The sequence below is a fragment of the Branchiostoma belcheri genome, unplaced genomic scaffold, assembly GCF_001625305.1.
Source record: "Branchiostoma belcheri isolate BF01 breed outbred unplaced genomic scaffold, Haploidv18h27 scaffold4, whole genome shotgun sequence".
In the NCBI taxonomy this organism is placed as follows: domain Eukaryota; kingdom Metazoa; phylum Chordata; class Leptocardii; order Amphioxiformes; family Branchiostomatidae; genus Branchiostoma; species Branchiostoma belcheri.
In genome coordinates this window covers 3,793,630-3,811,188 of record NW_017804020.1, presented here as the reverse complement: position 1 = coordinate 3,811,188, position 17,559 = coordinate 3,793,630, and the positions used below count along the sequence as shown (strand labels likewise).

The following is a 17,559-nucleotide window of genomic DNA, read 5'->3' as shown; positions in this document are numbered from 1 at the left end:
CGGTGGCATACCTAGCGTCGCTCCCCGAAAAAAAAAGTAACGCCACCGCATCAGAAGTCTGAGAAGGAGGCTACATACACAAACTCGTTGTCTCATATTGGAAACCTTACATGTAGTGCCATGGGGCAGTTATAACGAGTGAAGACAAGTTCTATATAGATGTACATGATAGCGAGTATAACACAGAGTGCGATATAGGTCTTACACTAAACACAGAAATGGTTTGGTTTGTTACAGCTGTACCTTCAAAACTTCGGTGTTACTCATCAGTGACATGATCAAAACGCCATCTACCAACAATGTGTACCATTGCAGTACCTTGGAAGGCCGAATCAAACGAAACGACCGCCTCACGATGTCACACGGGATGAATGTTGTCACGTCCGCACAGTGTTGTATCAAGACGTTTCAGTTGTTGGAAATTCGAATGACGCTGAAGGAAACTTTGTGTGCAGTTCAGAACGTTGTTATTTCGGACTTTTAGTTTAATTTTAATCACTTTTGAATCCGTATTCAAAGTTACCTTCTAGTCTTATACAAGGACCCGGTACGAGTTAGAGGCATCCAATGCATTTCAATGCGGCAAAAAATTCTGGATATGAGGGAATTGTCTGATATTGCTACTTACTGCCATTTCGTAGTACATATTTGTCATCATTTCATACTTTTTGGGGCGTTTGGCATAGCCTTAAAACATGCTGCATGAGGAGTCCATTTATTTTTGGTACCAACCATAAATAGCTAGAACCTACTATGATACGAAACAAGCAGATGTTTTTCGTTGGCAATAACGTTTTGCCTCACAGATAACAGTATGCTGTGGGATAGGGTTGATTCAGCTTATAACAGACTGAGTATGCTGTGGGATAGGGTTGATTCAGCTTATAACAGACTGAGTATGCTGTGGGATAGGGTTGATTCAACTTATAACAGTATGCTGTGGGATAGGGTTGATTCAACTTATAACAGTATGCTGTGGGATAGGGTTGATTCAACTTACTACAATATTAATTACAAAAGAATTGAGTCAAAGATCCAGCTAGTTCTGCCGCCCTGAAGTTGCAGTGGATGCCCATATATTATACCCATGGAACAGACAGCGCATGTTGGAAAATGAAGGAAACAAGCCTCAGGGGGGAAACCAACACTTTCTCCCTCTATGTCACAAGTGATCAGTCATTCCTTGTCAGAGTTAGGTGCAAAACTCGTTAGTTCAGTTCCTCATCGAGGAAAACAGAACGTTTTGTTTGTATAGACGCCGAGGTCGTCTCTATGGCGAGAGAAAACTCAATAATCTGCGAACAAAGAACACCTTCGTGCCGGGATCACGTCTGATTAAACCGGTGTGGTTTTGCGGGGAGTCTATCTACACGTACGTACATACGTAACATTTGAGTCTGAAAATTAGGGACAAAAGATATGTTTTAAGCCTCAAGGCGTGACGAAAGGACACAGAAGTCTAAACGGTGTTTGCTTGGCGCACCGTCGAGAGTCAACAAGCCGGGACTTTCAAGCCAAATTACCGTGAAGTGTACCCAAAGGTTGGCCGCGGATAATTTGGCGGAGACAGCACGTGAAAAATAACGGGCCAGCTTAGCGAACCACTCCGTCAACACAAAAAGGGAAGGACCCGTGGGAGAATCGACAATTAGCACAAATGATCCGTTCCTAAAGAATACAGAAGAGCTATTTCTTCATATACACGAGCAGGACTATGCAGTGGTTGAGAGCCTGACAGCATGTGTGTGTGACAGTGTTTGTTTTCTAGGACGATAGGTTGGTGTGTTGAAGTGTTTGTTCTGGCTGTTTTGTTGGATCAACATCGGTAACTAGGACCACTGGGGTCAAAAGTTGCTCAACTGCCACAGAGAGACCCACAGGAACACAAGTTTAGACCCACTGTACGTCCAAACGACTGTACTGTACCCTCTGAGAGAGATTGGTGACCAAGTGAGAAGAAATACCAACACGGCACCAGGACTATTAAAAGCCGGCGTCCGGTAGCGGAAAGAAGACAACGCTTCCGTCTTTGAATGGAAGGTAAGCCCCCATGCTCGACTGCCCCGCCATGTTTTTCTACGGGCTCTGGTATTTGCCGTGTCCGCCTTTGTGGACTGGGTACTAAGTTAGTAACTGTGTCAGACTCTCTAAAAAAGGAACCACTATATTTTGATTGCCAATGACCAAAAGGTGACCAAAATTTCTTCTCTTACTTACATTCTTAACGTTGATATAGCTGACTCGTTGACGAAATGAGTCTAACATGACATAGCTATTTTACAATGTTTCTCGGGAAAGTAGACTAATTACATTTAATTAGCTTTTGTCTCTGATTAAAGTAATCATCTTCTGTGCTGGTTCGAGATTGGAATGGTCTACGGTGTTCATTGTGTTCTGTCTCGGACCCTGTACATGTGCCTAGATCGATGTTGACATTGTTTCTTCACTAATGTGTTTTTGATAAGGTTCGCGCCTTGTTAACTCTCATATCAGGGAGTTCATAACCTCCTTGCGTACTAAGATAAGGTACTGTAAAAGCATCCAACGAAACTTCAGGGCTGTAAAAATATTTGGGGTGAGGAAATCTGTTTGCAATTGACATTTACTGCCATTTATAAGCACACTTTTTTCTTCATTTCATACATGAAGCGTTTGAAAGTTCTACCTCTACTTCTATACTTCTACTGGACAATGCCCCATTTGGGGTGTAAGGTCCAGGGCCGGTTATGGTGGTGGAAAAAAGTTGACATTCAAAAAACTTATTTTAAAATTCCATTTTTGCTGTCCTGAAATTGCTTTGGCTTCCGGTCGGTGAAACAGACCAGTTCGCATACCTGACATTTTCCTGAGTCACACCAGTCAACATGACTTGGTTACACTAACATTCCTAAGCCAGGTCTAGGGACAAAAGCCGCTGCCACAAATATATAGCCGAATATGGCCTCCCTAACACTGCCCAAACTTCCCACAACCATGGTTAGCAGTAGGTCGGGAGCAAGGTCGGCTGTGTTTGGCTGGTGTTCGGCGATGTCGGCTACTGTTCAGCCGAATGTTTTAAAATGTTTAGAACATTTACTTGTGGACTGGAGGTTCGACTGATTCGGCTGGTGTTAGGGAGTAAGTTAACAGTGTTCGGGTCGTGTTCAGGGGTCAAATTTTACTCAACGTTAACTCAAATTTGATCTGATTCGCATGGAAAGGTAGCCATAGTCTAAATCTTGGTTGGTTGGTGGTTGGGGGGAGGTTCTGAATGTGTGACGGGCATAACCCAATTCTCTCAAACTAAATATTCACGCGGTTCGTTTGTGAAGCCATGTTGTTCTGGTCTGTGGTAAACACAGTTAGGTCAGCATCTGTGTATAATGTTTGAACATAACTGTGCGTAACATTCATAACAGACTAGATTATAACTATATATTCTACAAAAAGCGTTGGAAGCATACACATGTCAGCCAGAAATATTCCAAAAATATTGATTTTGCTGTATTCTTTATCTGAAAATTAGCGTTAAAAGGCCGTGTATATGCACTGTGCGATCTGTTAATGACCTGTTTTTGTATGCTCGGGATCTATAATACATGAACCCGCATGGCGTGTCATCGATAGCCGGGTACAAAATCTGTGGTCTGTGATGACTCACGATCAACGGTCAGAAACAAGAAAAGACAGCGGTCGATATGTGGACTATTAGACGACATGGTTTAACCATAAATCACATTGTTAATTGCAATAAAAATGAAAAGGATTGCAAGTCTTCAAATCCTTTGTTTTCACATTCATATATTTAGCATAGATAGAGTTATGTCTACTATGGCTACTGCAAAGTCTAGGTTAAACATCGTTCTCTGACTTACATTGTGTCCTCTTATCTTGTATCTATTCTTAGATGCTCTTTGCTGTGATACCTTTTGAAGACCGAGGAAGTTCCCAAACGACTGCAACACAACACAACGTCACCACTTCGAACTTTGAGATGTCATCCACACTTTCCGCCGACGTCACATCACAAACTGATGACGCCATCAATTCCAGCGTTCCGACATTTTCTAATGTTGTCAATACAACAACGACATCACCGGGGCAACCTGGAACTGAGCCTTTACAGGAATTTCCTGTCGTATTAGCTTTTGTAATTATTATGGTCGCCATAATCATACTGTCCGTTGCCATCAGCTACAGTTGTAACAAACTTGCAGCGTGCATCCACGAGCGCGAAGTGCTCCGCAAGGTGGCGCCCGTGCTCAAACCCGCCATAGCCAACAGCATGCTGCCAGCGAAACCAAAGACCCGGGCGGGCTTAAACTGGAGAAAGGGGGTCAACAAGACAAAGATACAGATCCAGCCAGCTCAGAACTCACAAACTCAAGAAGAAACTCCGGAATCGAGCAACACGAGGAGTAGAAAAGACAGTTTAGCCTACTTGAAGCCTCCTTCGGACGATGTTAACCATCCAGGGCGTATTAGGCTCCCTCCAATAAAAACAGAAAGACAAGATGCTACAATATCAAAAGAAACTACGCCGGATGTGAGAGAAAATGGACACAAAGAACTCATATTTCCCAACAAGACAAATGAAAATGGATTGACTTGTACGTACCCGGCACAAGTTTATAGAGAAAGATTTGAATGTGAGCGGACCGAACTAATTTGAACATGGGGGAGTTCAATACGTGCTGGGTTTTTTTTTCACAATCTTTCCACGAAAAGGCCGTAGCATTCACTGAGTGAATGTTCATTATCAATTGTAAACAAAGCTATTGTGATGTAGATCATGAATCAATGGTCGAAGATATTTTCATGGCAAATATTGCTGCTGAAAAAAATGAAATTAATGTGTGTGATCAAATTGGTAATTGTTGCATATTAAAATCGAACTGATATTTTCAGTGGTATGAATATGAGATTATTCATTGTCTCTGGTTGCTTTTGTCTGTTATCAATGGTAACATATCCAAGAAGATATTCAAACACAAATGATGACAAAGTCTGCCATATTATGGCTATTTTATTTCATTAATCTATCATCTTTAACATTTCTTAAACCTCGACGAAAGAGCACTACGGCAACGTCAAAGGGTCGCCTTCATACTCTATTGAACGTATTCAATCAGTTCAGTTCGCAGTACAAAAAGAAAGTATTGCTCATTTCATAGTCTACTTTCTACGTACATGTACACCCTTCAAAAAGGACTCAGGAGTTATCTTTTAATACCATTTACTGATTATGGAAATGATGGATATTTTGTGTTACTTCTTGAACGTTTTCTGTATCTATATAGCCGGTATAACCACCCTTCGCCGAAAAACACCAGCTAAAGAAAGTGTGGATTATCAATCCATTGTGGAACTGTGACCATACAGTATACAGTACAATATTACTGGCACGTGTTGTTATGTGTAGTTAATCTTTTCAGGCTTGGTGTTGATTTTCAGGATTTAATACTCCTCGTCCAGGTCTTCCTCCCCCTCACCATCCATGGAGTCTGTTGCCACCTCTTCGTAATCCTTCTCCAGAGCTGCCAGATCCTCTCGGGCTTCGCTGAACTCTCCCTCCTCCATACCCTCCCCCACGTACCTGGGGAGCAGAAATGAACCGTCCCGATTAGAAAATATTGTCTCTCTTTGTCAACCTCCATGCAGATTCTAGGGTGGCAAAATACAGTACCAAATTGGCCAGGCAGTATCCATTTGCCAGAGAGAGTCCATTACGCCACCCAAGGTTGGCCCCTCTCTGGCAAATGGATACTGCCTGGCGAATTTGATGCTGTCCTTTGCCACCCTAGGATCTGCTTGACATGTTATAAAGACAATTTATTACACCAGTATTTGTCCTGGACTTTTCGGCAATAGCATACAAAATTTCTGACCTTACAATGTCCTGATCACGATACAAAACCGGAAGCTCCATTCAGTACCATAACAAGCCGCTAGAGAGTTCAAAATCTAATCATTTTGAGATCTCATCAAAACCTTTCCACCTACCAAGTTTTATGCTAGTTTAACACATAACTTACAAGAGCAAATAATGCAAAAAAAGTACGCGAGAAAAAGAATGGTCTTACTCACCAGTGTACAAAGGCACGCTTGGCGTACATCAGGTCAAACTTGTGGTCTAGCCTGGCCCAGGCCTCGGCGATAGCTGTGGTGTTACTCAGCATACACACGGCCCGGGGCACCTTGGCCAGGTCTCCGCCAGGCACGGCCGTGGGGGGCTGGTAGTTGATGCCGACCTTGAAGCCAGTAGGACACCAGTCTACGAACTGTAGGATTCAGAGGGAATACTTTCGTCTCATAGAATTTTATACACTTTGTCCAATAGATGAATTTCATCTTTCTAGGAAGACAATCATTACTGTGTATGAATAGATAAATGTATCAAAGAATGTTTTGGCATTACAACTAAAAGTATACGTGAAACTTTAAACACAACATGTTGATTTCTCCATTTACTTGTAGGTATATGATTAATTTGTATCTATTTGTTTGTATTATCATAAAAATTCATCTGTGTTGGTAGTTATGTTTAAAGTTACAACTTTTGGTTCAACACAAAAAATTCTCTCACCTAGAGCTTTCGACCAGTATTTGTTTGTACGTTTAACTGTAGTAGACTATAGGAAAGTCGCCGTATTTCTGTTGCGTCAATAAAGATTGTTTGTTGTTTGTATAGAATGTACATCTTAGCCGTGAAGTATTCTGACACATATTTGCTATAACATATTTAAGGTTTGCCGTAATGTAGTGCAATGAAGGAGGCTGTAGTACCTGAATGGTCCGCTTGGTCTTGATGGTGGCGATGGCGGCGTTAACGTCCTTGGGCACCACGTCACCACGGTACAGCATACAGCAGGCCATGTACTTACCGTGACGGGGGTCACATTTCACCTGGCGATAGGAGGGAGATAACTCATCAGGTATCATGAGGCGATAAATGTGTTTAATAATGTTGATTTTATGTGTTATTGTGTAGAAGTTGAAGTTAGTTTGTCTCCGTTACTTTAATTTTGTTATTTGCAATTAGCCTTCGGGCAGGAATTTGCAATAAACTTATCCATTAAGTGCAGCAAAAAAAATCGCCAATATTGTGATTTAGATGAAATTGAGGATGTCATTCTCTTGTGACTGTACTTCAGCCATGAGATAGATATCCTCTTTAATTGTATACGAGATAAATTTACCAGTTTTCGACATTTAGATAGAACAGAAACATTAGTATTCCTCGTGGAACTAGACAAACTATGTATTATAAGCTCCATCTGTTCGTATACATCTATGCCTTGCAAGCGAAAAGTTTAACCTGCTGTACATAGTACTTCACAGTACTCTATCATTTTTTCCTGCTTTATCCATAACATGTATTCAGCTTTTAAGTGCATAAACTTACAATAAATTAATTCCATTCATTAACTCAGAAACATCCGACTACGGACAATCGAAACATTGCTATATAATCCTTCTATTTCCCGCAGCTAAATTTGTATCAGTTTCATGTTATGGTTACAAGCAAATGTGCGTACTAAATACCCTTACCATCTGGTTGGTGGGTTCGAAGCAGGCGTTGGTGATATCAGACACGCTCAGCGTCTCGTGGTAGGCCTTCTCCGCGGAGATGATGGGAGCGTACGTCACCAGCGGGAAGTGGATCCGCGGGTACGGCACCAGGTTGGTCTGGAACTCCGTCAGGTCCACGTTCAGTGCGCCGTCGAACCGCAAGGAGGCGGTGATGGACGACACGATCTGGCCGATCAGGCGGTTCAGGTTGACGTAGGTCGGGCGCTCGATGTCCAGGTTCCGGCGGCAGATGTCGTAGATGGCCTCGTTGTCGACCATGAAGGCGCAGTCGGAGTGCTCCAGGGTGGTGTGGGTGGTCAGGATGGAGTTGTAGGGTTCTACCACTGCCGTGGACACCTGGGGGAGGGGGATGAGATGTAAATGTTTTTCTTATGTTGAGCTTAGCATCCAAAATTATGTATAACATACGTAAATAATTTCATCGGGTCGGTGAATGATGGAATAGCAAATTCCTTTTTCCATAACTACGTGTTCAACAAGAGCCGAAGTTTTGATGATTGTCATCTCCATCATGGCAATTACATGTTTCGAGCCATGATTGCAGTGACACATAATTGCCCTGATGAAGATGACAGACGGTCACCGAACGTCGGCTCTTGTTAAACACGTAGTTATGAATATAGAAATTTGCTGTTCAATCATGTATAACATTTTCATACAAATTGTACGCCGGGAAAAGATGACGTAGAACATATTTTCGTACAACTTGTATGCTGTGAAAAAGTGAAATTGAACATATTTTCGTACAAATTGTATTCTGACTAAAAGACATGGACAAATACTGTACACGACAGCACAATATCGGTTGCATTATATTATTCTGTTGCCGTACACATATATTTCCACGTACCTGTGGTGCTGGATAGACGGCGAACTCCAGTTTGGACTTCTTGCCGTAGTCCACGGACAGACGCTCCATGAGAAGCGAGGTGAACCCTGACCCAGTCCCGCCGCCGAAGCTGTGGAACACCAGGAACCCCTGCAGGCCTGTGCACTGATCCGCCTGGACAGGAGTTCACAATTAAGGGTTAATGACCCGCCCCGAGGTGAATATGGTGTGATAAAGCATTGTCAGTTGCTATAACCACCGAATGAAGCCACCGAGTGAGCGCAGCGAATCTGTTAATAATCGTTATCAGATTAGATGTAGATCAGGCCAGGAGTCCTCTTCTACACTACAACACATTTTCCGTGAGCCAAACTACTATATTATGTAAACTATTTATTCTGTGTCACTACGACAGTTTTGTCCTAAGAGGCTAAATGGCCTACCCAACAATACCGAATTCTTCCCAACCATTGTGTCAAATTTGACTCAAATCCAACTTCGATTCGTATCGAAAGGTAGCCGTGGCCTAAATCTGGTCAGACTGCCCTCAAACTTCAGCCAACCTTGGTTGGTTGGTAGTACTATAGTTGGGGAGAGGTTCTGCATGTGTGACAGGCCTGGGGGTCTAACAGCATAATTTTTGGTCACAGCTAAGTTACTCTTGATTGTGTATCAAATTTTGCCCTTGGTTGCATTATGGTTAATTTGGGCTGGAAAGTAAGGCTGGTTATTGTAGATTAGCTTGTGGAGGAAAGTCAACTTAACATATTTTCCTCACCAGTTTGCGAATCCGCTCCACCACCACATCCACGATCTCCTTGCCGATGGTGTAGTGGCCGCGCGCGTAGTTGTTCGCCGCGTCCTCCTTACCGGAGATGAGCTGCTCGGGGTGGAAGAGTGCACGGTACTGCCCCGTCCTCGTCTCGTCTGGAAAGAAAAAACGATAGAATGAATGTATGAACAAGAAAGGTAATATTTGCAAAGTAAATACGTAATATATACATTCGTGCGGTTTAGCCTGCATGACAAACTACAGCTCTATTTATTCTTACTCAAACACATCCATCTATATGTTCACAAGCCCCTCCAACTCTGTCCTGCTACTTGCTACATAAGGTAATTCAACACCACAAGGTGTCTGCTACAGCACCTATTACCATGGTGACAGACGTCTGGTCCAGGTCATTGACCTTATTTGTTTGAGATGGAAGAAGACGAAACGGAGCAAAACCATAAACGGAAACATAATAACAGTACGAGAATGAAACAAGGAGTACTAGAGGAAGAGGGGGATGACGCAGCTACTAGGCTATGATAGTGTAAACTTCAGAAATTTAGATATAAGAGCCTAAAGTAAAATCTGTGAGTGTAATATTTTAAATTTATGTTACGCAGATGCAGACACGTCATGTTTCTTACCTATAACCGTGGGTTCGAGATCGACGAAGACCGCCCTGGGCACGTGTTTGCCGGCGTCGGTCTCGCTAAAGAAGGTGCTGAAGGAGTCGTCTCCGCTGAAGTTGGGCGTCTTGTGGTCCGCCTCCATGGTCCCGTCCTTCTGGATACCATGTTCCAGACAGTACAGCTCCCAGCATGCATTGCCGATCTGCACACCAGCCTGCCCCACGTGGATAGAGATACACTCACGCTGTGGGAGGGAAAAACAAGATGGCGGCAACTCAGTCGGGTTAAGGATACATGAAAATACTTTGTCTTTTTCTATCATTTCAATATAATGTACTGCTAATATTTTATCATTTAGATACTTATATATTAGATGATACAGTTTGGTCAAAGAACTCAAAGCTCAGACTCTACATGGTGCTTGACTGTAATAATGAAACACGAATATAACTCTGAAACTTCCATGTGTAAGCATCCAATATGGCGGCCAATACTCATGACGTCATTGTCACGTGAGTTCAAAGACCGTTCATTCAAACAGATGATACTGAACACATACGATTGACACGAATGGTAGGCGGTAACAACGGTACAAAACATGTAACGTTACATTGTTTTAGGGGCTACAGAAATGACGAAACAACATGGCGGCAGTACACTGAAACACAAGTACTTGTAATACTACGTATGTACTGTCACACTTTCATCTTACCACCGATTATCGATATTTTGGACGTGACGTTTTTACAAAACTAAAGGGTTTAGCTGCACACACAAAAGCCGAAGACATGGCGAAGCATACTAATACAACCAGTCTTGAAGCTACTGCATGTAATCGTTGAGTACCCTTCTCCATACATGGTGAGGCGTTTATCAAGTACACATAGACATGACGTCTAGCCGGCCGTCCCAAGGACACTGTCTGATCTTGAGATTGTGTTTTTAAGATCCGAATTTCTTCATTAGAATCACACCATTTCAACCAATTGTTCATTGTGATTTCAAAATAAGACATCTGGTCACATATTACAGGAAAAATGGCACCAAAATGTTGACTTTTCTTGAATAGTAGTATTAAATAATGAAATAATCCTTCAGACATGGGTTATCCCAATACCGTGATAGAGTACCGCTTTAGATAAAACATTCAACCAAATAGGTACAATCTAACTCATCGTGACCCCGCCCCCTAGTACGAGTGACACATCCGTAAACAAATACCATGATTGGAAAATACCTGCGAAGCCGGTCCGATTTTCCCCCTGCTCATGCCGATTCCCTATGCTGGCTATTACGGCATCACATGTAATCCTGGCCGGGTTTCAACTCACGCCGTCCCGCCCTAGTATTAAACCCCCGGATCAGATGTCCTAACTGGCATGTGCGTCTGTGCCCGGGCCCTATTTAAGGAAGCCGGGCTGCGCATATTTGTCCACCATCCGTCGGGAGGGTCTACCGCGTCACGCTGTACAATTTTACATGGCCCCAACTTCATGATCAAACAACACGCATACTAGTACATGTACATGCGTTTTTGAACATCTTACATATTCCATAGCGACTTTACTGAAATATGGAATTTTCACATATACAAACGCCACGTTACAATGAATTTTATTGATAACTGTGCGTCTGTTTTATTAGAATTCAAAGAAGGAAGCTACAGTCGTAATTGCCCCCCTCCCCCTTTCGTATGCTACCGACCAAGACAGACCGTCTCTCAGTTCAGTACGTGGCCTTTACCGATCAGCTATTAAATGGGACCCGGACAGGGTAAACTCAATAGGGAGGTGTGGAATTCACAACCCGAGGCTGAACCCAAAACGGTGAATGTAGAGCCCGTATCCCATGGATGGAATGACTGTCCGTCTGTCAGGTTCAATATGACACATTCACTGATACACGACACAACTACACCAGTGGTATTTTCCAAACTAATATCATCTTTCAGAAAAACATCTAAATGTGATGCCATGAGTAATCGTTGTTCAATCTTTGACCGGAATATGGTGAAATACTCATCCATGACTTCTCAGATTCCCCCCACCCTGCCTCTCCCATATAGTCTGCTATGCTATACGTATGTTTGATATAACTACGCCTATTTACGTTTAACATGTACGTACAGTTTATCACAATTGCATGGCAGACGGCTTAATGCTTACTGTGGCTTAGATAGGGTAGATCGTCCGTACCGCAATGCGGTAGAAAAACCACGGGGTCCCGGGAGACACACCCGCGAACAACCCCCGAATTTTGACAAGTCGCCCGGGGGTATATGACACGTCTATCATGTTACCGACCGAAACGTTAACATTATTTACTCACACACATCTCAATCATCTCAACCATCCCCTCACGTCTACTTACCATTTTTCGTAGTGGTGGGTTTTGGCACTTAAAGAGATTCGGGTGGACAGACGAAGTGGGTAACCACGGACGTGTCTTCTGGAGATGTGCGACGTATCTCTTGAAGCACTGCAAATGGATATGTCGCAAACAGCCGGCTCCTATTTATAGATACGTACGCCCCTGCCGGCCGGCATCGATGGCGTAACGCGCGCTATTTTTGAGGCGGCTGGTGCAGGGGGAGGGGGAGGGTTGGCTTCTGGAGCTAGCTAGACGGTCGATGACAGATGTGTGACGAGCTCTGACGGGATACGCTGTGTGCCGAACCCACTCCTGTGATCTCCCGCAGTAGGCACGTCCAGTGCGAATCAATCCTCCCAAATCCATGGAAACGGCCCAGCACAGCTGCTGCAGTAAAACTCGCACAGACACGTACTGACCGTTTCCCTACACTATATTATAGTACATATTAAAGGCATCCAATATTTCTTCAAGGCAGCAAAACAGACAATATTCTAGATGAAGAATTCTGTCTGATAATGATATTGACATTGACATTTAAGGCCATTTCTTTGCACATTTTTTTACAATATTTCATACCTGAATCGTTTGAAGTACAGCCCAAAAACAAGCTACGTGAGGGGTCCCTATATTTTTTGGTGCCACCAATAAATAGCTAGAACCAGCCTATGGTACGAAACAAGCAACCGTTTTTCGTGAGCGATATCACAGATATCAGTAAGCTATGGGATAGGATTGATTCAACTTACTACATTAAAAGAATGACCAGAAAATGGATTTTGAAAAACTGCCCTGAAATCGCATTGCCTTTAATAAAAGTGGTACACAGACACAGCAATTCTGGCCACAGTCTGATAAAAGACCGGAAGAATGTTATCAAGATGTTAGCTAGTTGTAAGGACAGCGCCCTGAAAGCGATTAGTAAACGTATCTTATAATACGGCGGTTTGATAAGAGATCTAGAAAACGCGAAGCTTGCATTCTGAACATATCTCACCTCCCAGCGCCACGGAAACATTCCAACCACACATATCTGAGGTTTCATCCGGATCAAATACTTCAAATGATAATTAGGAATGTCAACAATAAGTTTCATATGGTTCTACTATCAACTTTCATGTCATATCTGGAACTATATGGATCACTAGACCATGTTGATTTGACTATATACTCGTAGATGGCATCCTCTGGGAACCCCAAAACTGATGCGAGCGTACGAATAAAAAAAAGTTTGAAAAAAAAAGACTTGCTTTCATTATGAAATCTACGTGGCCATGAAGGTTGAACAAATTACATAAAGTACAGTATGGCGAATAATCTACTCTTCAAATTCATTTCTTGACATTTTCGTCGTTTTCATTTGATTTTGCATTCTACGACAATGGCATCGTTTTCCAATATTTTTCTTTACAACTTACGGTATATATTTGCCCATTTTGCAACTGTTTTGTACGATTTATAGTATCATATTTTTTGAAACGTCTGAAAATTCATGCGCGCGCGGATGTCATCCATATAATCAAATCAACATGGTCTTACAATGGTTAAAATACTGAATTTGGGAAGATGATGACCAAATGCATGAGGTACAGAAACGCATTTCTATAGCATGTTGTGGCCGGCATAGCGCTCTTAATACAAAATCAACATTTCTGACATCGGCCATGTATAGAGAAATGTGAACTATTCCTTGATGCGAGATGAAAGATACGACAGCTGTCACCTACATGTGTGTGATGAGTTATCGACTTTTGTAAATAACTGCGCATCCGAACAATCGACCGTGTCGCGGAAATAACGCCGAAGTCGTGTAGTCTGCAAAAATCGATAAAAATCTTTGGATACAATCAATGAATCTCGTGTCATCTTTGGAAAGGTCGAAAGAAGAGCAACCAATAGAAAAGATCAACGTATGAAATATGAAGCCCAAACGCAAAGTAAAGCAAGAATAGCTAGGTAGAAACAACAAAATAAATACAGAAATATATGTCTACATGTAGTAAATGTTTCATTACAAATGTTGCTTTATGTGTTATTCTGTCGTTTTCCTTGTGGACAGAAAACTGACGACCCATAGGGCTTCATACAGGCAGACGTCAGGGTGGGTATATAAAACAAGTTAATGACCAACTGTACACGCCGACTAGCGGTTATAAGTAGAAATGCACATAGAGCTCGCTATTTTGCTCCAGTGTTCATGTGCGATTCATGATCAAGTTAACAAGGTGACCAATCATTTCAGTCACACACCGTTCATGCCAATAAACCAACTTGTATGTTTGCACAATGCTAGATGTTGTATGTAGAATTGTATGGTTCCATGCCAATTGTCAAAATTAATTTCTGACCAATATTTGCTAAAATGATATAAAATGTCAAGTGAAAGTATACTCTAAAATTTATTTGAGCTTATAGAACACCCCGATCGCCTATGGCATGACAATCAATGCCAACGACCAAAAACGAAATATTTAGTGTACGCAACGCAATATTCAAGGATGCTGTGAGCAAAATTCGGTGCATTTGTCATGACCATGTCCCTCTGCACTCCGTCATGTGTAACATTGAACGATGAGGATATCACGGCAAATTGGTTTTCTGTAACCCCTTTGGCACAGCCGCAAGTCTACAAGCATTAGAAGCTCTAGCCATGGACATTATTGACCATGGTAAAACCCTTATTGATAACAGCCCTACGGCTTCGGCTATGACTGAACAGCCCTATGTACGGGAATGACAGGCTCCTCCACGTAAAGTCACATCTTTAAGCTGACCAAGGTCCGTTGCAGAGTTCTTACCACCGGGTCCACTTCTCTTCTGCGCAGTGCATCAGTCTAGCTTGCGATTATACAATCTACCATACGTTAGGTGATGTAAAGAAAACTATTTTAATCAACCCAGCATTCAAAGTTGAAAAAAAATCAGTTCCTTATATATAATTACTTACGTTGGCAATTATGTGATTCTGTCTCATAAACCAAGTAACAAATAACAGAAGAGCCAGTAGTATACTAAGTACTTTTTCCAAGACAAAAAGTGAAATTTCTGCAACAACTCATAGTACTAGTAATAGTAGCTAGACCTCTGCTTAAGTACATTTCAACATAATCATTATGCACCTTTTTGCTAAATATCATGGAAAGAAATGGAACGATGTCTTAAATAGCTAATTTGTAGAAACAGCGATAACGCCATCATGCCATCACGAAAATTCAAATAATGTATAATTTTACAACAACTTACTTGATATCCTCAAAATATTAGTCTACCTGTGAACTAAACAGTTATTTTCAAGACAGTCAAAAAGTCTACAGACACCCTTCTATACTACATTAGGCGCACGAGAAAAAGAACAATAACAGATGTCAGCCACTGATCGTTCATTGACGAGAAACTGTGTGTAACTAGAGTTCCAAGAATTCATATCTTCGCCAAACTCTTACAACTGACAACCTACAGATGTTTGTCATTGATTATGCAATAAAGTCTCTGAAAAGTCTACATCTTGCAATTTAACATTTTAAGACGACGTAACTACACTTTTAAGTGTAGTTTCGTCGTCTTAACATATTAAAATATTATTAAAATACACTGGAGGGTACGGTTGTATTTTGATTACAGATATCAACAGTGTTTTTATACCACAGTAAAAAAGAAGTGCATAGAGGGCCGACTATATCCTAAAGTCTAAAACAGTTTTAAACGGTTCGTCATGAGGGCCTGCATGCCCTTTTTCGTAAGGCGTAATCAGGCTTTTTAAGTCCTCGTACTTCGTAGGCAGCCGTCCAAAATCAACGTAATTCTTAATCAGTACATTAGCCGTAACACATGGTCGTTTTCATTCATAAGCAGTTACCTTTCTGCAACGTATAACGTAATCCATTAAGTACTCCATGATTTAATACAATGATATAATAAAAATCTGAGAATTTAACGTAATTAATTCGTAATCGGGGGTGAAAATTTTGCGTAATTCGTAATCACTAGCACCCCCCCCCCTCCCATGCTGGTCCTCCGTCATGTTCACTCCTCCATTGGTGCATGTTTGAACATAAAAGAAACGCACATCATTGTCTCACACCAGGAAAGTTTCAGCAGGAGGTAGAATGCAGTAATATATCCGGGTTGACGGAAGTCCATGAGAACACCTTGGCGCTGCCGTAGACAGAGTTCCCACAGGACGACCCGGGGGAAGACAAAGGCACCACGTCTATCACCGTCTGATTCCTCCCTCCAGGCGGGGACGACCTGGTCAGGATATAGACGTTATCATTCTTGTACATGTCCATATCTGACGGCGAGTCCTCCTCATCAGGATACCCCCTCCTGTCCTCAACTCCTTCCGCCGAGTCGAAGTAAGAGTCTTCGGTTTCTTGAGGCAGGATCCTAGCCCGCCTTTTTCTGTCATCCAAGTGACGTGCGAGTTTGTTACAGGCACTACTGACTCCTACACTGGCCATCACGATCACAAACATCAGGATAAAGAACAGCAGGACGACTTCGATCTCAGTCTGACCGTGCCCGGTACTCTTCGAGGTCGTCACGTTTTGGTAAGAACCACTGGTCCTGTCGACCTCATCGATGATGGTAAACGTCATGTTTACGTCATCGCCAGATGTGTTACGATTCGCTATTGCGTCATCGCCAGAGTACATGACGTCAGATGTGTTACGCTTGGCTATTGGTCGATGGGCGTGGTCGATAGATTTGATGTCTGCTCCAAATACCTTAAACACACGGAGAAAGGACATTGCATGAGTATGTAGATAAAGATCACAACATTTATTATATAAATATATATATGAAATAAATAAACTTGAAACTTGACTTGATTTAATTCATCCTGAAAATACTCATAAAACTAGAAAGGCCAATATTTGCTTTGGAGCAAATACAGCGATGGGTTCACCACATTTTACCACATGGCAGGGAAAGAATGAGAAACACAAGGGAAAACAATGATTTACAGTAATTACATTGATATAACTATAATATGAAGTAACATACAACTAAAACAACAGTTGGATAGCTATTCCCTACTTTATTGGTTAGGATTTTTAATTGCATAATGCAAACTGTTGATTTTCAAAATAAAATAAAAAAACGTTCATGCCCCGCATTCCAATGCTGGAGCAGAAAAGCTTGAAATACCTACCAAAACACTTGAATACAGACATACTGTCAGTATGGAAATGCTCTGTGCAGGTGTTAATCAAGTTAAATCCCAACAGCCAATCAGCAAGAAATGCTCTGTGCAGGTGGAAATGCTCTGTGCAGGTGTTAATCAAGTTAAATCCCAACAGCCAATCAGCAAGAAGTATAGAGGAAAGCTGCATGCCTATTGGTTGATGCCCTGCATTCCATTGTGATGACTCATGCCCAGA

The 17,559-nt window shown here is 42.0% G+C and overlaps 2 protein-coding genes across 2 annotated transcripts; both read right to left on the bottom strand.

Annotated features, from left to right (window-relative positions):
• Positions 1–4,992: 4,992 nt before the first annotated feature.
• LOC109477162 (tubulin alpha-8 chain-like) lies at positions 4,993–12,449 on the bottom strand. The gene is made up of 8 exons (XM_019778226.1): positions 12,176–12,449; positions 9,821–10,049; positions 9,180–9,328; positions 8,423–8,575; positions 7,531–7,908; positions 6,766–6,885; positions 6,067–6,260; positions 4,993–5,575 (listed from the first exon to the last, which is right to left on the bottom strand). Exons 1-8 carry the CDS (start codon positions 12,176–12,178, stop codon positions 5,437–5,439), a joined length of 1,365 nt encoding a protein of 454 aa, XP_019633785.1. The 5' UTR covers positions 12,179–12,449; the 3' UTR covers positions 4,993–5,436.
• Positions 12,450–16,253: 3,804 nt separating this feature from the next.
• On the bottom strand, positions 16,254–16,926 carry LOC109476921. The gene has a single exon (XM_019777938.1). The coding sequence runs from the start codon at positions 16,924–16,926 to the stop codon at positions 16,267–16,269; it is 660 nt and encodes a 219-aa protein (XP_019633497.1). The 3' UTR covers positions 16,254–16,266.
• Positions 16,927–17,559: the final 633 nt, after the last annotated feature.